This window comes from Anopheles maculipalpis, chromosome 3RL, assembly GCF_943734695.1.
Source record: "Anopheles maculipalpis chromosome 3RL, idAnoMacuDA_375_x, whole genome shotgun sequence".
Taxonomy (NCBI): Eukaryota; Metazoa; Arthropoda; class Insecta; order Diptera; family Culicidae; genus Anopheles; species Anopheles maculipalpis.
Window position 1 is genome coordinate 61781238 of NC_064872.1, and position 25423 is coordinate 61806660.

Genomic DNA, 25423 nt, shown 5'->3' on the forward strand with positions numbered 1-25423 from the left:
CCACTAACACAGGGATAACTGGACACTGGGCACAGACACACACACGCACACACGCTGGCACGTGCTTTCTCGGGGAAGGACGAACGACACCGAAGAACCGATTGATCTAGGTCCTTGCGTCCGTTTAGCCGAAGGCAGGGTCCAGACCTTCCAAATGTCCAATGTGGCAAATTCCCCGGAACTGGTGGTGGATAAACCGGAAGTCATCAATCGTGAACCCCCGAGAACGGGTAACCACGTGTTGCAGAAGACGACCACAAGTGGTGAAGATACGTCGGCTCACCGTACTATATCCGTACACCGTAAGGAGGTAATGCTGACTGGAGTAAATCTCGTACCCGACTGGTGCGTACATTCCTTCGCCAGTTCGTCGGTTACCGGTTTTTTTGGGACTGATGCGGGGTGATTTAAATTTTTTACCAAACGGTAACTTTCTCCGGCACACACACACCCAGAAGTCCTTTTAAAATGCTTACGCACTCGTGGCTGACACGGAACATGTGCGTATGCTTGAGCAGGAACGCGAGACTGAAAGACCCACCAACCATGAGAGGCCGCGGGAAAATCCTTTTAAATTTTAAAAGACCCACTTTCGCTTGCTGTAGCACTGATAGGGGCTTATGTACACAGGCACAGGGCACACAGGCTTGGGTTTTAGGTGCGAGGATTTCTATAACGGGTGAACCGTTAAGAAGAAAAACCCCTTCTGTTTTATGGTTTGCCCTAAAGAGAGAGAGAGAGTCCTTGAGGAGGACAAAAAGGAGGAAGTCTTTACATTACACAAAACGCAAGGGGAATCCCGAAGACTTACTCATACCTACCCTGAGCAAGGAGATGAACGACGTCGGTTAGCTCGGTTTGTACTAAAAAACCCTCGCTCCGAAAGGAAAACTTCGCTCAACGACGGCAACGTCTTCGGGCGCGTAAGAAGTGTTCCGCATTCTTCGATATCCTTTTCTTGGCGCTTGTGCTAAAATCGTGTTAGCTCCGCCTTTTTCTTCTCTTGGTCAGAGCACAGCGATATCACGCTGGATGTCCTGATGACGGCAGGCTCGGTACGCGGAGTACGCGAGGAGAGATTTTTCTTCGGATTTCCGAAGTTTTTCCAGCTTTCGCGAGGTGCGCGTAACATTTTTTTTGTTTCAATACTCGTCAGAAATATTTCTTTTGCGCGAGAAAGCAGCCTTCTTAGATGGGGAAGGATTTTTTTTCCAATACCTTGTACGCTTCACTCGCTCTCTGTCTTTCGGACGGAGTTTCTTTTCCCTGCCAGGAGCAAGTACAGGATCGGAAAACGAAGAAAAGAAATGGCAGATGGCGTTGTAATGGTGAACGCGAATTTTTCCTTCTTTCGGTACGTCGCGACGTTTTGCGTTTGCGTGCGTATTGGGTGCGGTACATCCAATCGCGGCATTTTCTTTTGTGGTTCGGTAGAAAAAGGAACAAAAAACTTCAACATCCATAGTAGGTTCTGTTTATGTATAGCGCGCGCGAAGAAAATGAAGGCAACGGTTGCTGTGGGGAAAGAGTTTTTTGAATGAGACATTTAAAAAAAACCGTTACATGATAAAGAATTTTTGATTACTTTTTAAAACTTAAGGCTGAGAATTTTCCCCAACTTAATAGTCTTCCTAGTTTTGCAATACATTACTATACGAAACAAGCCTTTATCACGCTGTAAAATAAACCATAAACGCATCTCTTCGGGAGTGACTTTTCTTACTTTCTTTCCGCGCACTTTTCCACCCACTAAAAAAACGGGGGTACATAATACGCTCCCCTAAAATGAAACGAAACGAATCCTTTCCCGAAACAGGATAAGAAACCATCCTGTACCCACGCATGTACATGTAGAAGTTGTTTGAAATTTTTCGGCTCAATTTTTCGGCTTCTTCAAGACGAAGCTGCCTCTCTCTCTCTCTATCGCGCCCGTTTACTAGCCAGGGTGGCACACCATTTTTCTGCTCGTGCTTTCTCGTGGATGCTGCCAGCTTTTTAACGCACGAACGCGCGAAAAGTTCATGTACTCCGGTGTGCAGAGCTAATATACAAGCGTGCCCGACCGTTGGTCGGTTGTTTGGCAGCGTGCCGCACCGGTATACGTGTGTGTGTGTGCGTTCATTTGTTTGTAAGACGAGAAAAGGATTTTCCCTAGGATCTCGGATGCCCCCTAGAAACGTTGCAACGTTTTTGGCAGGTTTTATTTATGCAAAGATTTCAACCGTTAACGGACGTGTGTTTCCCGCTCGAGTTTTTGAAGGGTTTTTTTTTGGCGCGCGCTCTCGCACCCATTTGTGTCCAGTGGAAGTTGTGTCCGTTGGGAGTTCTACATAGCGAGGTAATTGCAGAGTCCGTTAGCATTTCAAACGGACATATTTTTTTAACAAATCCTTATTATTACTAGCCATCCAATTCCACATGAAGCTAAATTAAGAGTTTTTTCTTTAATCTTTTCTCACCTAACCAGAAAATGGGTTGTCCACAGTGGAAAACGGTAAAACTTAAAGTGGTTTCCTTGCGTCCGGGAAATACAGAGTAAGTGTAGAACCTTCTCGAATTTGGGTCCTTGTGGTCAAAACTCCATTTTTTTGTTTGTCTGCTTGTTGCTGTTCAAACCACCTCTCGGACGTACTGGGCGCAAATGCAGCCGGACCGGTTTGCTCGATAGCAACAGCCGTCCACCATCGGCCGAACAGCTGCTGCAGCGTATCGGTCAGCTGAAGCTGGACCACGCACCCGATCCGAAGGGGTTGATTCCACCGAATGGTCGGCTCGGGGCGCTATTTCAGTCGGTCATCCTTTAGTCGCGTGTCGCTGACCGTACGGTAAGGATGTGCTGATGGATCTGGTCGCTCGGCTTCTGTCCGGCAATCCGTCGTGTAAGTGTTTATAGAAAGGATGTTAACATATCCTATCAATACAGTTTAAGGGCGCTAAGCAGCGTAACTATAGTGGTGCAGTTTTATCCTATTCATCCTCGACGTTCGTCTCAATGTAAAATCATTAGTGTGTGTGTGTAGATGGTTTTTTCCTGTGGCATAATGTTAGCAAAACGGGGGAAAACACAACAAAATCTGACAGCAACAAATTGCGTAGAAGTACGCTAAACTTAAGGCATCGATCATTACATTTAGCAACGTGCTTTAGTGTTTGTGTATTAATCAACGATCAAGGCAACGTGTTTGAAATACGGTGTATTTAATCGCCATACTCACTATAGGACTTAGCATCATTACTAACCATTCAACAGCGAGGCAATGTTTCATTCGTATTAAACAAAACACCTTCAGTTACGTCATTTTACTTCCCCGGCCGGTACGGTACACGGCGGGAGAATAGAAGCAGCGGCTAAATGTTCCTTCTAGAATGCGTAACATGTGCGATAATGATAGCGATAATCGTTGGCAAGTGACCATGTTCTGTGCCCCCGCAGACGTGGACAACGCTTGCAGCAAGATAATCGATCACCAGTAGACAGTATTTAAAGCGTAATATTTAGCATCTCAAGCGATCGTTGCGATCTGTGTGCAATAATCTTATCGTAGTTTTGCTTAACTATTCGTCTACTAATAACTAATCTGGTGTGCATGTAACAAGAAATACAACAAGTAAAATTGAGTACGGCATAAACTGAATCAAGAACTGTCATGCAAAAAGGGGATCCGGTTGAGAGACCGTACAAGAAAATAATAAATTAGCCGTAAACTTACCCAACGCAGGATTATACTTATAATAAGGATTATAAAACACACAATCATTTGCTTACCATGTATGATGTGGTATATAAAACAATATCTTCAATATGATGATATGATATGATTGTATAAATATAATTACAAGAATAAAGTAAGAACACACATCGAGTCCCAAAGCAGAGAAAAAAACTCAAGTTAATTTGTTGCTTTTCTACTCCTAAGAAATTATAACTGTAAGTGTTTGTAATCTGCCAAAAAACCATTCGTAATTGTAATTTATTGAATCTTGTTTGTCAGTTGCACTTCCTTTTCTTTTTGTATAGTGTTTGAAGACAGCTAGTATTTTCTCTTATTACAGCATATTATTTATCTTTTACACATTTCTTTAGAAGATTTTCTCTTTCATTTTTCGATTTATGCATAAGACAAACTACTGTTTGATTATTTTAGTTTTTTATAATCTTCTAGTTAAGTTTCTTGTATGTTTCACCTCTTTGCTCTTTATAATTATATCGAATTTTTAAATCGAAAAAAAATCGATTTTTCGAGCCATATTACCTTAATGTTTTTTGAAAGTTTCCCAAACATTAAGCAAATAATAATTTTTAATTTAATTTAATATACAGAATTTATTGTAGCTCAATTTTTATTTTTCACTTTTCTGTAAATTTTTTTTATTCTGCTTTCTTTTCTGTTGGACAGATTTTGTAGCTAGCTTATAGTTATTAGTTCTGCTTTCATTTGAGTTAAATGATAATTTGCCTTCAATTTTATTGTTCAACCTGTTTTTCTCGTTCATTTTCATACATTTTGTATTGATTAGTTTCATCTTACATTTAAAATAAAAACAGTTAATAAAAAAATTTCTGTGGTTTCAGTTTTTGTTTAGTTTTTAGTTAACTGAGCTTCTGAACCGCTATAACTGTCCCTTATCGTAATAGTTTAATGACTTTTCTTTCGCAGACCAGACCAGACCAAAAATCACGACCGAAAGAGATTTGCGCAATCACCGCCCCAAAGCAAATAGTAATCTTTTCTCCCATAAATTCCGCACGAATTACGTTCTACGCTGCCATTCATAAAAACTCGAGCTCTCTCCCCCTTTTTGCTATGACCGTCAGCATGCAAATGCACGTAGTCCATCGTCTCGGAAGGATCTCGAATTCCGTCACGTTTCTCTTGCCTCATAATCGTCCTATTGCGAATGCATGTGAACGCAATGACATCGAACCCGTACATGCTCGCTCACTTAATCCTCACCCAACCCAAGCCAATTGTTGCCAACAGGCAGAAGCAAAGGATACTCTAGGTAACCCTTTCGCCCTTACCGTAACACCCTGCACGGCTTCCCCTACAGCTCGGAACCTGTTGACGCGCAAAGGGTTACATCGAACCGATTTGTCCGATGCCCCTCTGTCAGCCTGTCTGTCTGTTATCCTTTTTGTCTTCTGGTCATCCGCAGTGATGCGCAAGGGTCCTTTACAGCGCTCGGCGTGCCGTGTGAAGGGCCAGTGCTAGGACCGGTCAAACCGGTTTCGTACCGACCACCGGTGCGTCGGATTGTTGTCCAGAAGTAAAAATATTCACACACTAGCCCGCATTCGGTTGGGCCAGCCCGGTACATTCCGCTACCGTGCGAGCCCGGGTTGACCCGTATCGGGATTTGCCTCGAGGCTGGGAAGAAAAAGTCGCTTTCCTGGGAAGTTAGAAGCTGTGTGCGCTAACGGGCCCGGGAGTGATTGGCGAATTCATGAGGGTTTTATCTTAATATATCATCTTCTAGTCCGCCGTACTGGATTCGGCGCTACAACAGTGACCCTTTGGATGATGTGAGAAAGTTTCCTTTCCTATCCTTCGGTGGGAAATAAACCGGTTTGGACATTGTCCTGGGCGGGTGTCATATTGGTCGACTTTGGCTTGTACAAAAAAAAAAAAAAAAAACGGACGGTAAGGAATCAAAACATCCAGGCACATTTTAATTACCTAAAGGAAGTATCTTGAGATTTCCAAAAATAAGAAGAAAATCAGCAGCGAAATTTCTAATTGATGTTCAACCAAAGAGGGTGTTTGATTTGTTTTTATCTTTACCTATAATGTTGTCATGTTTATATTATTGTTATTTTATTTTTGTTTTACTTATTCTAATTTTTTTTTCTTTAATTCATCGTTTTCTATATTTCCTTAACTCTTTTTACTGAATTTCTGTTTTTCTTTTTGAGGTTTTGCAATGGTAAGTAATTTTTATGATATTTTTTTAATCGTGTAGGCCAACCGGCCCTTAGTACTTGTTTTTGAATGGTTTATTTCATATCATTATAAAAACTATTAAAAATTTGAAGACTCAGAATATTTTCGAATATTATGGCAAAAAAATGAACAAAAAACAAATGGCAATATGGCCTTTTTAACAATAAAGCATAAAATGCCAATCAACAAGCAAAAAGAATTTCCAATAAATACGATTAAAAATAAATCAACTATTTTTTTTTCTTCCAAACAGTTCGTCTAAGTTTGTCTATAATTACAAAGCTTCTCAATTGGATTGGAGATGATCTTTACATGATCTTATTCAAATCACCTAATCCGACGAGTAGCTATAATTTTTCAACAAAACCAAAATCCCATATATAAAAAATTCTCACAATCACACATCGCTTCTGATAATCAAATCAAAACAAATGTTTATTCTACTTCGGTCCTTCCTCGCCGTAAATCTCTTCTTTGGCTGTCCAGCCTCTCCCCTTTGCGTCCGCGTGACGTTCTAATCCCTTGCTCTATTCAAGACCTCACACAAAACGCATACCGATGGGCTCGTAAATTTTTGTCCCGTTTTCCTGCTTAACCCTTTTCGGCCCATCGTAGTAGAAATTCGTTGATGACCTTTCCAGTTTCGGGCCATCAAATTTCCTTACAGTTCTGTGGTAGCATCGCCGTCCTGCACCCCTTTCTTGCCCTACCGGTCCTGCAATGATCGGGCATCGGTCGAATGAAACTGTCCCGTTCAAGGTTTTGCATACCGGTGGGAACGGGGTCGCCGAAGGGTGGAGGGTTTTGTCCGGATGTGTCCAAACCGGTCTTCTGGGTGCCGCGGAAAATTTCACCAAAAAAATAGGCTGGGGTGGAAAACTGGACTGGCTACTTTTCGACCACTCGGGACATCTTGGATTTCGTGTTTTGGGAACGTTTTTTTTTTTCGATACGCTCTCTCTTTGGCATTGATGTTTGTGAGCCCTTTTGTTGCATCTGATGTGGCCGGTAGTATCATTAGGTATCCCTTTTCTTGAGATGACCGAGTCTATGCGTGTATCGTGGGAAATTGGTGTGATTCGGTTCAGCTTTTTTGGCTTCGGAACGAGTTATTTGTTGCGCTCATTTGCATACTGCATGCGGGACATTGTGTAATACTGGTCCGCCGAATTTCAACGACGAAGCGGCACAGAACTTTAATGTGACCAGCTGTACAGGCATCGTTAATGAGCTAGAGCGTTAAAAAGAAGGATCAACAAGAAATTGTAACTGACGAATGATTGACACAGCGTTTTTACTTATTCGAACGACCAACTGACGTGCAAATCGAAGAACTAAACATACAATTCATAGTGAAAAATATTTTCTTTCAAAAACTCTTTCAACGTATTGCAGCAATCTTTTACATTTTAGGAGATTAAGTATTTTTACTAGATTCGCATAACTTTATCCTTACGGACTCAGAATATTACTTATTATTTTATACAAACGAAGAATAAACAATAGTACTAGAAGGTAGGTGTTTTGGTTCAATAAATCTATGCCTTGGCGTTAGAGGAAGTGTACGTAAGTGAAACCCTACGTGAAGACAATGAAATGAAAATAAATAGCAATTAAATAACGGAATAATAAAACCGAAAGAAAATTGTTACGCCTGGCAGATAGGCAAAGCGCTGTACATAACGCAAACCAGTTTTAAGAAGCGGATAAGCTTGTCTAATTCATTAGTTGCGATCGGTACCATCGTTGTTTTCGAAATAAATCCGAATAATTTAAACCAGAAATGACGAACCGAGACATCGTCGAGACAATTGAATTCACGACACATGACGAGGAACGGATCAGAGGCGCCAACACGAATACGACGTTCCCCTACGTCAAGAACGGATCTAGCACGGAGCCATCTAGCCGGGGAGTAAATGTTAATTGCAGAGAGCATCGCCGGTGAGTCGATGCGATCGTCAATTAGGCCAAGTAACACGCATCGTCCAGTGTAGTCCACCTGGACACTCCAGCCACGCAGTGCAAACCGTGTAAATTTACGCTGGAAGGATTCTAGGCGAGCCAATGAGTGTGGCGATATGGGCCACCACACCACGGATGCTTATTCCCCCACAGACCGAACTAAGGAACCGTGCAGCATCTTAACGGCAATCGGGTCGGTAAGATCACGCGCAAGCTTCTTCAAAATGCAAACTAGCTGATTCATGGAAGCTCAACCTATCGTCAAGGAGAATTTGAGACTCCTCGACTCCTAGAAATTTGAAGCAGCTTTGGCGGTCAAGGGTAGTTCCGTGAATCGTATACGTGCAGATTACGCTTCCTGGCAAACGTAACAACAACGAACTTATCGACGCATATCTCTAAGCCATTCGTACAGCACCAGAATTGAAACACACTGAGAGCAATCTGGAGATGCAGCTGATCTTCCTCGTTGCGTATCCTTCCGTACCTTCGTAAAGCAAAGCAGGTGACTTGCGTAAAGCAGGTGGCTATCAGGAGGAAGCACACGTGTGACGTCGTTCAAAAATATCACGAAGAGAAGTGGAACAAGGTTGCTCCCTTGTGGCACTCCAGAAGACCCATTGATACGTCGAGAGGTTTGGTTCCCTATCTTCACACGATACGAACGGTCGGTGAGGGACGACCGGATCCAGTTCAGCATTAGTCCCTTGTGATTTGTGGCTTGTGATGACTAAATTATACGAACTTATTGATAAGGCATTTCCTACTTATTCTATGCCTTTTCTCGGGCACACTCGGTTATGTTCAACCAGGGCATACTCGGTTATGTTTCGTAGAATGATCTATCACAACATTTTAAATTTACAATTACAACGCCGTTTTATCATCCCTATTCTTGAAGATATTGTAACCAAACATCGGTTGAAAAAAATATTTAAAAACTTGAACATTCTTGAGAAAATGGGTTTTAAATTGTAACCAACCGAGCATGTTCGAGATAAGGCAAATAATAAGGAGGAAATGACTTATTAGTAATGTTGTTTCAGTTAGCTCATATGGTGTTGACAATCCGGCGACGTGCCGTCATACTTAATAATAAATAAAAGAAATAAATAATCTTACTTCAACCACAACGAAGTAAATTTGAGATGATTGGTTATCAGACTCAGAGAAGAACATAATTAATGGAGTTTAATGGGTAAAAAATCTAGCAGCGTGTAAAAATATAAAAATATGAACCATGTTTCGTGCTTTGTGAAAGCCTGTTATTCTTCTGGTACATTTTCCAAAGTATGCGCAATCATTATTTGTTTACGCACCATTTCCTTAATATTAGTAACGATTATAATAAAGACTTAATGGTACATCGAAAAATCGCTAATCACACGACAATGAGAAAGCTACAATTTCCAATCGATTTATTGAAGTTGTTCTCTAGTATGTAATCTAAACAGCGGAACTAAATCAGCTCATTATTTTATTACATACTCGTACTCCAATAAAATAAGATTGAAATTACACCATTTTTTTTCTTCCTAAACTAAAAACATAAAATTAGCCCTTTTAGCTACCCATCAGCTGTTCTCTCCCCCGGTTCGCCCATTAGTTCGCATCAGCGAGCATACTTTGCCCCCACAAAGTGCCGTACACCCCACTTAAAGTTGGCATTTTTGTCCGTCTTTATGTAAGTGTGTATCGGTCCGCTCGTACCATGGACGGCCATCTTCCGTCCACTTCCGGCACCGTTCGTCCGCTGCTGACCGGTGACGTGGTTGTAAGCGTGCCGTTGAGCGGCTCCGTTTTGATGCACCGCTGCATCGTCGATGAACCCACCGGCCAATTGTGCCCGTACCCGGGACGTGCGATCACCGGCCGGTGAAACCGATTGGGACGTTGAAGATCCACCCCGTACTGTCAAAGGTGGGTTATAGAGATTTATTAATGTGTGCGGACAGGCGGAAGCAAAATTGCTTGATATCTACCTGTGTCAACGATCGGTTTCGCTCCTGCATTTCGTTGCAGTTCACCAACCGTCTGTTGAAGCAGCAGCAATAGGAAAACTGAAGCCAATGCAAACCAATGGTACACCGATCGTGTCATAGTGATTTTAGCTGGTCGAAGCACGCTCCACCTTCGTTGACAACCGATCACAATCAGAAGACACTTGACGGGTCGGCTGGATTATTTATAGATGCTGATGTTGGTGTTTTACCGGCTTTGCTTTGCACCTGTCATTTGTTGCACTTTTGTTTTGCTTCTTTCTATCGTTCCGGTTCCGGTATGTTATTTTATTTATTCCTTTATCTGCTTACTTCTTTGCTTCTTTCGTGAGTCAAAATTTTGCACAGCTTTTCCCCATTTTTCTCGATATTGATTTTCTGCTTCACTCGTTCTCTTTCTCCTGCTCGACTGATTAATGATCGATTTTTCTTTCATCTGTTAGTGGTTGATTGAACAGCGGTCTGATAGACGCTGTTAGCTGTTACCGCACCTCAAACCGCCCATCACAACCGCTGGGTTTGCTGGTTTTCTATTTCGGAACCGGAAGCGCAACACATTAAATCGTAACGTAAAAATTAAGAAAAATAATGAAAGTAACACCTAACCACTCGTACCGCAGATAAGAGTGCAAAACAAAAACAGAATCAAACGGAAATTGAAGGGGGAAAACACATGAAAACCGAAATAACGGATGCACAGCACGCTGGGATGAATATTGACAGTGATGAATCGGTGAGCAAAGTGGGGCTGGGGTTTGCTTTGATGCAGTTTTCGTTTTTCTTCTCGTTTGGGGGCTAGCCAGTTTGTATAAAAACAATGCAATGAAATTGAAACAGATTTAGCCGGTGGAAAAAGATGCCGACAAGCGATGATTTGCTTGTTTTTTTTTTGCTGCTGTAAAACGTAACGGAAAATAGTTGGCTTAGCTGACTAATGATGGAACTGACACGTGAACTGAAGAAGTGAACGTAACCATTTCCGTGTGATGGTCTATCTTACCACACCGGCTGGATGGAGAATTTGGCACAGTTTATTTAGGCTTTAAAAACCAATTAATAATTCATCAGAAGCATAACCTGCAATAGTACTTTGAATGTTAGAATTGATAATAATTAAAATTAATTCTTTATTCATTAGTGTTGTTTATTGCTTTAGTTATCTTCTTAAAGTTTTGAGTTGTGTTCTTCTAACTGGCGAACATATTTCCTATTTATCATCAGAACGGGAGCATATTTGGGTTGGGTAGCTTGTGGAGACTTTTACTAGTAATACTATTCCGTTGTTTTCTGCTTTTTGGCTGACGACAGGCGACAACGACGCCGGTCTTCATACGGTATGACTGGGGTTCATATCCCATCTGGACTGTCTCCCCGTAGTGAGGATTGACTATCGAAATACGTGGTATTGAAAAGAGTCTATTAAGTCATTCGATGGCTGGCGTGACCTTAGAGGTCGTAAAGCCAAGAGTAAAGGCGTAAAGGCGATAGAGGCGCCGGTCTTCTCATGGCAGGACAGGGGTTCAAATCTTATTCGGACCGTCCTCCTGTAGTTGAGGACTGCCTATCCTACTACGTGTTTATAGGCAGTCTAGTTAGTAACCCATTCCATGGTCAGCGTGACCTTAAAATGTTGCTAAGTCATGAAGAAGTCTTAATATTAAAAATTCCCATAATAAAAAACTTTGCAAGAATGTATTAAACGTCTCAGGACGAACCCTTGCTATTAGACCGTTAGAAAGCCTTTATTACAGAGGACAAATAATAAATAAAAATATCTTTCTTTTCCCGGTCACCTCTTATACAATCGCCACCGCTCCTTCGCTTGATTAGTAAAGTGAGTGAAATTTCTTCGTCACATTAACCGCATGCAAAGTGACTGCCCCGTATCATAACACTCGACTTTCAATGCTTAGATTTGTTACACTTTTCTGCTCCACTTCGCACAAGCCACAGGCCAAAGAGTTCCAGCTCGGGACAAAACAATTGCAAATCGAATTTACCCCGGTCACGTTTAACTGAGTTTGTCATATAAAAATCATTTGCATATACACTGCACCGGCCAGTATGGATTGTCGTTCACCACCGGGAACAAGTGTTCCTGTGCTACGAAGTTTGGTGCCCGCTAGTGTGATTTGTGTCTGCTGCTAACGCTGCAAAACCCCACACAGTCAGCATGCCGCCCGCACGTCCAATCTTACCGTCCTGCCTCGTCCTGTACGCACTGGCGTGCAGTCTCCCGGTGGGAAAGTACGTCACCGGAAGTTATTTGCGCGACGTCGAACTGATCGGTCCACCGTCACAGGCCGAGCTGAACACTGTCTACTACTATCCGAGCTACGTCAAAGGTGAGGATCCGGTCGAAGAATACAACCGAAGACGGTTGCACGTGGACACGGGCAACTTTATGGAGTACGAAGAAACCCAACCGAGTGGCGTTGGCGAGAAGAAGCGCAGTCAGCAGCAAAAACAGCACACCCAACACGACGAGGGTAATGGTGATGATTGTTGTTTGAAAGCGAAACGAAAGCGGAAGTACCATGGCAAAGCAACACGCCACCAAACACACCACGCAATCGATCCGATGCGCGTGGTCGATGCGCAAACCGATCATGAGTACAATTATATGAAAATTCGCCAAGCCGGTACGGGTGCTCCGAGGTACGTACGGGACGATGTGGAAATATTCGACATCGATCGGGGCAATCGGATCAAGGCAAAGCGGCCGATCAGACGAAGAACGAGAACGGCACACGAACCGAGGGCCGATGGGCAGCGGCGGTACGAAGAGTCGGATCCACAAGTATTTGCGTACGAACGGTCGGACGCGGTACCGAGTGGGCGAGCAAACGATGGACAGGCGGAAACTTCAAAGGATGATCAATATTTTCAGTAAGTAAAATGCTGTAGTGGAAGAATCTTTTTCACTTATCGTTTAGCTAACAACTCTTATCCTACCATCGAAGAGATACGTTTCAATTCCAAAAATCACCTTTGGAGCTAGAGTTTGGCCACTTGTTCGAATCGAATAATGGCTGGGAAGAGCGCTACGAACGGCAAGATCATCAGAACCATAGACATCAAGGAAAAGTAAATAAGTTTTCCCTATTGAATGAGTTCTTTAATAGTTTTTTTGCATGTTTTTTTCTCTTTTTGTATGTCTTAGTTACTTTTTCACTATTATTTTATATTACGTTGTGCACTTCTGTATTTCTTTTCCTTTGATAACTCATTAACAATTGTTTATTGATTTTTTTTAAATGTTATGTCTGTGTTTATAATTATAGCTAGTTTCCTACACCTTCTTATACAATCTCGTCTAATGTATGCAATGTTAAAATTTTCCCTATATTATATTAATTGTTTCTTTAACTATTTTTATTCATATAGGACGGCCAGATCGTATTTGTTTCACTTTAAATCCGTATTATATTATCCAGTTTTATATACTTTTCCCTTAAACCACAAGAATCTATTCCTTACAATTAAAATTACTGAAACTTATTCAAGAATGAATATTAAAATACCTAAGACTATTAAAAGGTTATTACGTCTTTGAGAAAACTAGAGAACTAGAAACGGAGTAGTAATGCTAAATAGTGAAAAATAGTCTATTTGTGCAATGTAGATTGTTTCCTTATTCTTCAGCAGTTTCCATCTTGAGCATCACTACTTCATCACGGAGTATTTGATTTGTAGTTTTACAGAAATAAGCTGTGATTGAAGTGTTATCTAAGCTGTTTTTGGCGTATATGCGATATCAACTAGATACCTCTATCATAAATCTAACGACGCCGACTTTTTCTAAAATTTTCCACTAACAACCACCTAACACTGTGCATGTCTATGCTTCCCAATTCATAATTGTAGATACGCTGAGATATTTGGTGACGGCTCATACGCGGCCGGCGCACGGCGTGGCAACGATCAGCACTACCTAGAACAGCTCGAACGCGGCTCGCACGGTATTGGGGTGTTTCAGAAAAAAGTACTCATTATTTTGCACTCATCCACCAAATTAGTCTAATATGCGGTAATAATGACATTCCATTTCTTTCCTCCGCAAAATCGCATCTGTTGGAAACGCACAGGTCAAGTGGGCCGACAAGAAGGGTGGCTTCGGAGAGCATTACTGGGACCTGAATCACATCCAACCCGACCATCATCCAGCGCACAAACGCTAACACAAATGCGCAGAGATTACAGATTAAGGCCAGAGCAGGGTTTGGCGAGAGGCGACGGTGCAATAAAAATCAACCTCACAAAACATAGCATAAATGTCAAGAGCAGGTCTTGAGCACGCGAATCCATTTCATCCGTGCCATGGGGTGTTTGTTTGTGGCGGGGGCCGATTTGTGATGCCCTTTCGTTCGGGTCCAGGTCCAGGCGCAAAAGAATAGACCCGGCTTAACGTTCTTCGGCCGACCGAAGCCGTTTGAAGCGCTGTAAAGCTTATAAAGTACGGGTACGAGTGCGGATGATTTATTTGGCAAATAAATATGGCAAAGAGCAATGATTGAGGTGACGAGGATTGTGATCGGAGTTTGCCAATGGAAAATGCGACATGATGAGGAATGATCGGCCTGACAGTTGGATTGCTGTTGTAAGGGTTTCTAGGAGAAATATTTCATCCAGTGATTCAAACGTCCTCTAAGTACAAGAAGAATCGTAATATACATAAGAAAAGTCTTAAAAAAGCAAGATATCTAGATCTGTTCATTGAACTTTACGAAATTGAACGTTAAAGTTCAAAAAGGGGTTAAAATAAACCTCTTATGCCTTCAGCTCAACCTGCATTCAATAAAATTATTAAAATACCTTCGTACTTCTTCAAATAAATTTCTTCCTCCCTTGTAACAGTAAATAAAACTGTAATAAGCCACCGCTTTTACGTAAGCTCATGAATGAATTTTGGTTTCTGCTCTGCAACCGGCACACCGTTCGTTACATGGATCAGGATCAGAGCATCATTAGTCGTATAACAGCCGGCGGCAAACCAAACAGACCAACACGCTGAAATTGGATATAATATTACATTTCACACACCAATACCCCGAAGAACCGACCCCACTTCGCGACTCTCCCGACGCAACCCAACGCTACCCTTCACCGATCATTTACGAATCGAAGCTCAAGCCGTATGGAGTAACGCAATTTTCAAAAGGGAGCCCCAAAAAAAAAAAAAGAGCAGAACCACCACGTCACATGCGGCACGCGAAATTGAACGGTTTGCTGTTTTGGTTATATTTTGTTTTCCATTTTTTCGTACATCGTCTCGTTATTATTTCACCCTCCCCCCCCTGCGCGAGGGTTGCATGCGGCGAAGGGAGCTCGTATGGTAGATTTTTTTTACTTCACTTTTTTGCTACTTGCTTTATTATTATGTCATCAGCCCTGTACTAGAGACGGCAACCGACAACTGCAGCCACACGTGCAACGGTGAGGGAAAAAGAAATTCCCATCCCTATGGTCTGGGGCCTCGCGAAAGCCCAACACAGTACGTCAACTTACATAGAACCGGGTGCCCGAAACCGATCGTGCACGAAAAGCAGTGTAACACGTGATACCAGTACGAGTGCGTAGAGCGCCGAAGAACCGGTTCGAAAGCCAACACCGAAAAACTAGTATACCTAGACTGTACACCGACTTCAGACGTCTAGTAACGCAAACGCGTTTAAGAACCGAGTCAGTCTAGCGAATCGACGCACTACGAAATCGGCTAGTACAACACGACCGATGATGCTCGCTGGATCATATGTTCAAATGATGCTCGTAAGCGCAAAGACGCCACACACAGTAGCATTACCGATCACTCACTGAAGACGTCGACAGTGACCACAAGAAAGCTGACACTGGACAGACCCACTCAATCTGGTTGGTTCATCAATCGTGCGGCACTCGCACGTGTGGAAACGCTTTACGAAAGCCTGTTCTAGATTACTCCCACCGTACAAACACCCAAACCAAGATAAGACAATACAATCTTCGATCCAAAACCCTCTCTCACATCAAACCCATATGAACACGTGTGTGGGAAACTGAGCTCAAGCACTTTGGGGAGCTTTTTTCATTGGCCAATGGTACCGCGCACCGTTAGCGATGGAAACTGTTGTGGGATCGGCACTATCGCGAGCGATCGAGATCGAGAGTAATTAGCTCGTTTGCGGTCGCCACATTGGACCACATCTATGTGACTCTCTGTGTGCGTGGCTGTGTCAGTCAGTCATTCGGTGTAGCGAGTCTGCTTCTAATTACGATTGCGCGATGATTTGTGAAAAGCGAAAACAAAACGCAGTTGCACCCAGTGTGATATGTGAGACCCAGTTGGAACTGTGGACGAAAGAGGAAATATGAAACGATCTATGCTTTTTGGAGCACTTTTTCTGAGCAATCGATTACAAATGGTTGATGGTTGCAAGCTTCTTGCACGAGAGTAATAGAAGAGCAGAAGACGAATGAGTATTGCGATAAAAAAAAACAGTTTCAGAGCGTGTTTTCTAAAGATTAAATAATCTACCCTTCCGAAGACATGCTCTAGAATTCAGGTTCAATCATTGTAAGTTATTTATTAACAGCTTATTAAACCTTACTCACAATTCCATACTGACAGCATTGTGGTCTAACTGATCTTTGGAACATGCAGCAACTGCACGATTTTAGTAGTTAATTAAATTTAATGAATTCGCCATTCCTATCAGTAGTAAAATGTGTCTTCATCACTCTTTGCAACAACATGTTGCTAGCTCGCTGGCCATTTGTAATGTAAACAAAGGCATAATAAAATATTCATTCATTAATTTAACGTAACTGAGCTGCACGTAACGCTCTGGTGCATTTGAATGTCGATTTCAGTATTAGAAAATACATTATTCCTTCGGTATTGTGATGTGTATCACATGTTTTACCATTCCAAAACATTCGAAATCAGTACATAGAACTAACTGTAAGCAGGTAGACTAATAAGCCAAGTAGCCCTACATAAATTGTTTTGCAGTTTTAATTATTTTAAGCATTATATTTCCGCAATCTTTGATAATACGGCAATGAGCAGTAGTATTACAAATGATGCGCAAAATGTACTTTTGAAATTTAAATTTGAACGATAAAAAAATAATAATGAAACTAGGAAAGGAAAAGTTTTGGTTTTAAAAATGCAATAAAGAACATTTATTAATTATAAAATGGGACTGGATTTATGAACTGTAAATACGGCATCAATAAAATAAATAAAATGAATTTGAATTGAAAATTTCTCAAACACACACATTTCCTGATATAACTGCAGCAAGTAAAAACATTTAAAAACTTAATTAAAAAAAGTGCGATGAGTTAGTCTTTCAATAACTAAACAAGGAAATTAAAATAAAAATTACGAAAATCAAACAATTTGCTAAACCAACTTATTTAAATCGAAGACACAGAGAAAAACTAAATAAAAGAAATAAACTATAAAAACCTGTTTTGTTTACACACTCACATTAAAAAAAACCACAAACACAGAGCAAAGAAATTAACACAAAAATGAAAAAATCAATATTGTACACAATTGTTGATTACAGAATTGTAACATCTAACAAGTTACAACCCTAAAATTTAATTTAAAGCCAAATTGTCGGAAAAAGAAAAAAAATAATTTGATGCTAAAAAAGGGTTCACAAAAACATAAAAATAGAACACATAAACTCAAGTGAGAAACACATTAGAAAATTGAAAATCATAATACAAACACTAAGATTTAATAAAGTATAATGAAACTCATCTAAAACAAATAAATGTGTATCTCTAGCTCACTGGCTTCAACTCAACAATTCTTCTTCAATTTGTATCACAAATAGCACAACATATTGAAAAACCCAAATCAAAAACAAAAAACAAAAAACTAGAAATGAAAAGAAAACAAATAACTACTCTATTCATAAAAAGAACAAATGAAATAGCGTGGTAAGCGTTGCAATATTCTAGGCAAACTAATAGTAAAAGTGCATGCTCAAAGTATAACAATAAATTTCATGCAAATATCGTCTTCTTTTTGGTTTAACGACATGCCAGTTCATGCTGACCATGGAATGGCTTACTAATCTTGTTTGTACACCACGTAGTAGGATAGTCTGACCTTACTACAGAGGAACGATCACAATGGGGTTTGAACCACGGTGCTGCCAGCGATACTGTCACCTATAACACCGGGCCACCCCCAAAGCAAGCATCTAGTGTAACTTTATATCATTGCACTTGAGAAAGCTATACCGTTCGCTAAACGCTCTGATCGATCGTTTTACTTTCTTGCTATAAATCAATACCATTGCTGCATATCGTACAGCTTACTTAAACAACGCTGAACATTGCTAATTAAGCAAACTTCACACTACTTACAACGAGTGCCCACAAGTTCCATCGATCTAGTACCTCCTCGTCGAGAACCACCCGGCCCCCCTAGCAGGAAAAACAATAACACTCAATTCGTGGCACACCATTTTTCAATAAACCAATACTCCACTCGAAGATGAACCAATAATATTAAACAGCAGATCATCCCCATACCGTACCGAAACGCCTGAGCCCACTGAGTGTGTCAAAGCATGAAGGAGTGACTTTGCACGGGTTTTGCACCCGCGCCATGTAGGTCACCGGTGAAGGTGTCTCGCCGCAACCACCGAACAGGCAGCCAAACGGCTTGAGAGCGAAAAATCCGGGTCGATCGATTGATCGGTGTAACAACATAATTAGCGCTTGCCCAAAACAAGACCGACCGACCCGGGTGGCACACGGTACACGGGGGTTGGGTGGGTGTATTTAGATGATAATGTCTTGAGAAGTGTTTCACGGGCTCGATCTCAGAGGCTTGCCATCATCGAACCCAAAGTACACACAAACAGCTAAATCCATCCATCAGCGTCGCTCCCGATGGTGCAACTGGGCGATCGTGGATCGTATCTTAACCCGATCGGGGGTGCGATCTTCGCGATTCCACGTTCCGCCTCCAAGCTAGTACCTCCTGCCCGACAGCACTGACATTTGCACGAATTGTTGCAAACGCTCGCCAGCATCAGCCAGGGTACAGTGAGAAGGGCAAATTCGCCAAAAAGCCTTCCGTTGCAGCCTGCCGCATGACATCGGATCGCCGAACGTCCGCGAGCTCCGTTAAGATTGTTTTCTTAGCGCTTCACGATCCTGGTCGACGTGATGGCGGACACTTATGTAAACGCAAGCGCAAGATCTTGAAAAAAAAATCGGGGCCTCCCGGGAACTGTCTGCCAAGAGCGCCAGAGGAAGCGTAAGTGGAAAAGAAAATAATGACAACCGTCGGTCGGCCGGTGCGCGGCGCTGATATTGGCGGGCCGAGTTGTTGGATCGGTTGGTAGAAAGGAAAGAAATGCAATCGAACTGGTCCCTGCGTTAACTGTTAGGGTGTCCTTGAATCGAAAGTTCAGCCAATGTGGCGTCCGGACCAAGGCAAAGCGATGGTTACGTAGCGTTTGCTCCAATTGGAGCGTTGTGGGAGTGCAAAACACGTTCCCGAAGGCACTGAAAGGGAACAGCGAAAGACTGTAATTGTGTCAAGCAAAACTGATCAAAAGATGCAATAAATCGGACAAGAAAGCCTATCTATTATCTACATGATTACTAACAGTGCGTAGACTCAGTTAGTTGACATTATTTATTGATTGATTTACTGATAAGTACAAGCATTATGCAAGGATAACATGGGTCACAAAGGAATAAATCTAATATAAACTCAAGAAAACTGAAGAAATGAATGAATGAAGTAAAGCGATTATTTGAAATGAAAAATAAAAGAAAAAAGAAAAATAAGAACATTAGATAAAAACTAAAGAAAAGGGAAGTTCAATACGGCCAGGCCACCCTACTAAAAATAAAGAAAGAACAGAAAATAAATACAGACAAATGTATTAAGGAAAGAAAGTAAAGAAGAAAAAAATAATTTGAAAAAAGAAGAGTAAGTCATTACTTTAAAAAGAAGCATTTAAATCAATTTATTATTTTACAATTAAGAAAGAAACTTGGAGGAAAATAATTCAAAATAAGCCACTTCTTAGTACAAATGTACATTATTTTCTATGTCGTTAACACACACAATATTTCGCATTTGATTTATTACTGAGTAAAGTATTGGAAACTGGACGAAAATATTGTGCCAGTTGGTAACATACATCTCGTTGCTTGGAATTTAAACAGCCCTAAATAGCACGTGACAAATGCTGTCACGTATTTTCTGTTAGCAAACATTCGTTGGTACCTCCTTCATAACTGTGCAGTCTAAACACCTTTAGGATAGTTTCAATTTTTATGTAATAAGAAACCAGTTCTTAAGAAAATTTGGTACGCAAGTAAGTAGATCAAGCACCACCGTGTCCCGTACAAACCTTTGGCTCTCTCCTACACCGTAATCGTGTTGTGCGTGGCTGTAGGTTTAACGCGTTCCTTTTTTATTTTTCTCATAAATGTCACACACACCCAACAAACGGGCATCTTGGAGTCTTCTGGGCCGTGCAACCCCGTACCTCCCAGACAGTATCAAACGGTAGGCCAGCGTTTCCCTTTCGCGAAACGAAACTACGATAGAGATCCGCGAGACCTGTTCGAAAGTAAACCAATCGACGCCCAGCGGCGTCTGGTATCTGCTCTGCGTCACCTAGCTTCTACATAGATTGTTTCTAAAGTGACGGGACCGGCCATAGAGCACATGACATGACGGCTAGAACAAGCATGGATGGGTTGGACTTTTCTGCGTGACCTTACCCGTTTTTAAATGGGTGATGTGAGTTCTCATTCCGACAAGCAGTGCCGTGTGCCAATCAGATGACTAATTGATAAAGGCTACCGCAACGACGGCCACACCCGAAGGTGGATTTTTTGAGATTCATGCGTGTATGTTGCTGAGACACTGTGTCCAGTTTTGGAGGTTAATTCTTCGACGATCGTGATTATTTGCAGTGTGAGCCTTCCTTTTCGAATGTCACCTTGTTTCTTTTACCTTTGTTTTTATGTCTAGTTGTTCTTTTACAACTTAACTTGAAGATCCAGAATACTTTACTGTCATCAAAATGCATACTTTGAGGAGCAATTCCAGGAGTTGCAATCGGGATACAAAACTTTCAGGTCGCTTGCGTGAATGACCATTTTCAACGAGCCTACGAACCATCCATATCAAGGGTCCTAGTGCAATGGACTCTCCAACAGTTGACTCCCGCCCGCCCACCGTCACTATTTTCTTACCATCATCGTATCCACCCGAAACGTCATCATCGGTTCGGTTTCGCCCGCAGACAAAAACTGCGGTGCGAAACTTAATTCCAGCCGAAGCTGCCCCCACCGTAAGGTCTGCACGCCGGTACGCTCGCACCACCTTCATATATAAACCGTATCGTTCGGTTCAACTGTAGCTCATTGTAGATCGTGATCGTCGCATCGTCGGTAGGTTCGGACGAGTTTGAAAGCGAAAACCAAGTGTAGCAAGGGTGAAAGTGAATTGTTTGCTAGCGTTTCGTCTAGCTTCTCAGAACAGTGTACCGATTAAGGTGTGCAGTGTGTAGTATCGTATTAGTGCCACATCATCAGCATCAACATGCGTGCATTCGTAGTTGCTTCCATACTGTGCGTTGGCTTTGTGTCGGCGTACCCGCAGCAGGCCGTCGATCCGGCATATCTGCGCCAGTACTATCAGCAGATCGCTCAGGCTGCCGGAGCTCAGAACTCGGCACAGGGCCGTGCTGATGCTACGCCCATCTACGAGCAGGGTGCTCAGGAACAGCAACACATCCCTCAGTACCTACCGCAGGGCCAGCAGCTCCGTCTGAAGGATAATGTGCACGAACAGGTGAGGAATGCGTGCCCTCGGAAGAGACTAGACTGTGTAAGGAATTGTCTCGAGTGTAATGTTCACATTGTCATTGTTTATCATGTCCAGGTCCAGCGTACTCAGTACCAGCAACCTCAGGCTAGACAGTACCAGCCCCAGTACCAGCCTCAGCAGGTAATGTTTTCCAAAAAAAAAAAAAAAAATTCACTCACTCATTCCGTAACTCTGCCAAACACAACTAAAAATTCGTATTATAATTGTGAGCACTTTGTCATCACGGTAACTTCATTTCCTGCAACACCGTTCACAATGTCTCGCGATCGGTCTTTAATGGACCATAAAAAGACATTCCAAACATCCAGGAAGCCAGCGGGCGCTTGATTGCTCATTCAGTCTGATACTTATTTCCCGAACCCTACCTCCGGCACCCCTATTCCAGATCCAGTACGTCCAAGAGCAGCAGTACCAGCAGCCGCAGCCGCAGCCCCAGCCACAGCTGAAAGTATCCAAGCCCCGACCACAGTACCTGCAGGGAGGTCAAAAGCAGCAGCTGGAAGAAGACCAGGAGGACTATGACGTAAGTTGGCCGTTTCGTACATGACATTCGTGGGCTCGTGAAAGCGAAAGTCAGCACAGACGATCGTGTAATGGGGCACATTAAAGCGTACATTTAACGCCTCTATACCAAGAAGACGGTGAAGACCCAACAGTTTCCGTATTTCACTGGAAGAGTTCCTCTGTTAATTGCATGCCTTGTTTTTGCCGCGATCCTACCTCAACATCTCCATTCGCGCAGCAACAGGTTATCTTCGGATTGACCATTTTTGCCAGCGCTTGCGACCACCGAGCGAACAGCTGGTGGACGTTGAACTTGTAGCTGAGCAAGGGTGAGGGTTTGTGATGTCAATGGACATCACCCATCGAGTTTGACGAGTTCCGGTCAATTATGCAGATTCGCTCTGATGTAAACACACCCGGCCGGGCCCCCCTGCAGCATCCGGCCAGAACACCAAAACAGGCACTTTCCGGTTTTGTGCGCTGATCTGTGCATGCTTTTTCCGTTTACTGGTGGAGCTGGTTTGGTTTGGCCCCACTACGGAGGAATTCGTTTCCACCGAGGCAAGGCCTAGACCGAGACCTACTGTTTTGAGCATTGAGTTTGGGGTCGGCGGTGAAACGCTTTCGTGCTTTCGGATGCTGCTGCTGCTGCTACGATCGTCATTAACTCGATCGCGATTTTTCCCCCATTTTCGGCAGCACACCGGCAGCAGTCCGGTTTGTGAGATCGATGACCGCATCGATTTTCGCGGCTTCTTTCATCATCCATTTAATCATACATGCAGCAGTGAGGCGAGTGCACAGTGCAACCACGATGATTTTTTCGTTTCGCGTAATGGGTCGGTTGATGCGTTGAATAACGCGTGCGCCCATTTTGCCGCTCCAATTATCGGTGCGCGGCGAAAGTGATCGTATTTTGATATATGAATGAATAGATGTTGAACAACGGACCAACTGCTCACAAAAAGGTGAGCTAATCGCATGGGTTTTTTTTTTTTTTGCTCGATTTTATGCCACTGGAGAAGGTTTTAATCATAGGCTATTGCGAGGAAAATTGTTGTTGGGGGAATTATTACAGTTATGAACAATTTTCTTGCGACACGCATGTTGTATCACTGGCGAATGGTGATTTTCGTACTACGATGCAACAAGGTATTCTGTACTCCGTATTCAGATGGGCTACCATAAGTCGTACCTATCAGTCAAGTGGACCTAGATTGTTGCGGGGTTTCCTTGCTCAGCTTTTCAATGCTCAACCGGCAGGCAATGAATCAATCAACTTTCACATGACACACAAGACCCAGCATGCAAATCTTCGCTTTGTCGCGCTCTGTCCAGTACGGGTAATCTCCGAAAAAGTGCCTGCAACATGGTCGCACCAGATTGCATAAGAAAACTGGTACACTGCACGAACTGCACCGAATGGCATGGTAAAAGTGCCGGCAACCAGTGTTGGACACTCGGGTCGCACGCTAATGTGACAGTTGTGGCAAACGGCGACCCCGAACCTTCTCTCCGCTGGCGAGTGACATAACGGCGCACACACACGTGAAACATGAACTCCAACATGATTCTTCTCCCTCGGGGGTAAGCTCTTGGGATCTGGGAATTGGGATACTACATTCGTTCCCGTTCGCTGACGTTCCATTCTCTTTTGGCTGATGCTGGGTTGACGTTAATTGGATCGTCGCCAATGTGGGTCCCGCGGTGGGTTGAAAGGTGAAAGTAAAACACCGCTTGCAGACGTTACGAATAATGCTGTATCCGCCACGTTGTATCACTTTTTTCTTGACTAAAATTCCTTCGTTTGTTCTCTATTGTTTTTTTTTTCAATTCCGCAAAACCAGCCCAATCCTTCCTACCAGTTCGGTTTCGACGTGAAGGACGACGAATTCACCAACTACCAGAACCGCAAGGAGCAGCGTGACGGTAACGTGATCAAGGGCAGCTACTCCGTCGTTGACTCCGATGGTTTCATCCGTACCGTCACCTACACTGCCGACCCGAAGGAAGGCTTTAAAGCCGAAGTTAGCCGCCAGCCGACCGACATCGTGGTGAAGATCCCGACGCCCGCCCCACAGTCGGCGCACGAACGTTTCGCTAGTCAGCCCCAGTCGAACGGTGCGTACCGTGTGCAGCAGCAGCAGCCTCAACAGCAGGCTCAGCAGCGACCGAGACCGCAGGAGTACTCGCAGTACCAGTAAACGATCCCAAAAACCAGGTGGATCTCTAGTGCAGTGTAATACCATCACTATCACATAATTTATGCTCTCGTACGTTGTGTTAGAGAATACGGGTACGACCCGACCACGAACAATACGGTTACTATACCTTCGTTTGTGTTCTGAGCCTTCATGAACATATTCATTCTCAAACGGTCAAACTGCCTGACTGAAGAGAAATAATAGCTATACTCTTCCGGGAGTGATCATCTCATTCGATACACTCACTAGCCGGTAGAAGATATAGAGAAAGTCTGTGCGTGTTGCAAGAAGCACGAAAACTCCTAAGAAATCGTCCGGTGAGCTACAACTCAACTGCTTGGCGAACCTATCGTCTGAGGGCACACTCACTTCTCACTTGCCCTAATCGTAAAGTCATGATATTTAAATAAAAAAACAACCTATCAATTAAACAAAACATGTTTTGATTTACTTCTTTAAAACTCCGAATCAAATTTCATGAATAACTGGTCTACACGTTCCTCAAACTGACTAAATAGACAAATAAGAATATAGACTATCGCATGACACTGAAGTATTCAAAGCTTCAGACTTTGCGTATTTAAAATGAATGTTTATGAGTAGATTATTCCTATTTCCCTGATGAAACAAGTGAGGTTTTACATTATCAAGCTTCTGCCAGAACTTGGAATTCCTCTTGCTTCCGATACCACCACTTAAGGTTGGTACAAAGTGAAGGAATATCCAGAACTAAACAAGTACATCTCATTTCTGGGAGCGTCTGAAAGACTCTAGACTAGAAGATAAGACATCCGAATACATTAACTAAAAGGTCATACAGTTTGCATTTGCGAAGTTTCCATTGTGACCATCCGTGTGACATATCAGAAATATTTAACTGAGTTTATGTGGATTGTGTACTTCTCAGCAAATTAAAGCTTCAGAAACTTCTAATTT

General features: G+C 42.6%; 5 protein-coding genes across 5 annotated transcripts in view; 3 read left to right on the forward strand and 2 right to left on the reverse strand.

The window, feature by feature from the left end:
• LOC126562338 (PDZ and LIM domain protein 3) overlaps nucleotides 1–25423 on the forward strand; it is a 427281-nt gene that overhangs the window by 365874 nt on the left and 35984 nt on the right. The gene's annotated exons all lie outside the window — the stretch shown is intronic.
• LOC126562617 (peroxisomal targeting signal 2 receptor) overlaps nucleotides 1–25423 on the reverse strand; it is a 491929-nt gene that overhangs the window by 17307 nt on the left and 449199 nt on the right. The gene's annotated exons all lie outside the window — the stretch shown is intronic.
• Nucleotides 9520–10007, reverse strand: LOC126563288 (uncharacterized). The gene is made up of 2 exons (XM_050219918.1): nucleotides 9890–10007; nucleotides 9520–9818 (listed from the first exon to the last, which is right to left on the reverse strand). The coding sequence occupies exons 1-2, from the start codon at nucleotides 10005–10007 to the stop codon at nucleotides 9520–9522; spliced, it is 417 nt and encodes a 138-aa protein (XP_050075875.1).
• Nucleotides 12081–13931, forward strand: LOC126562764 (uncharacterized). Its single transcript, XM_050219345.1, has 2 exons — nucleotides 12081–12796; nucleotides 13775–13931. The coding sequence occupies exons 1-2, from the start codon at nucleotides 12081–12083 to the stop codon at nucleotides 13929–13931; spliced, it is 873 nt and encodes a 290-aa protein (XP_050075302.1).
• On the forward strand, nucleotides 21492–24487 carry LOC126562800 (putative uncharacterized protein DDB_G0294196). The gene is made up of 4 exons (XM_050219383.1): nucleotides 21492–21743; nucleotides 21834–21899; nucleotides 22165–22302; nucleotides 24131–24487. The coding sequence occupies exons 1-4, from the start codon at nucleotides 21492–21494 to the stop codon at nucleotides 24485–24487; spliced, it is 813 nt and encodes a 270-aa protein (XP_050075340.1).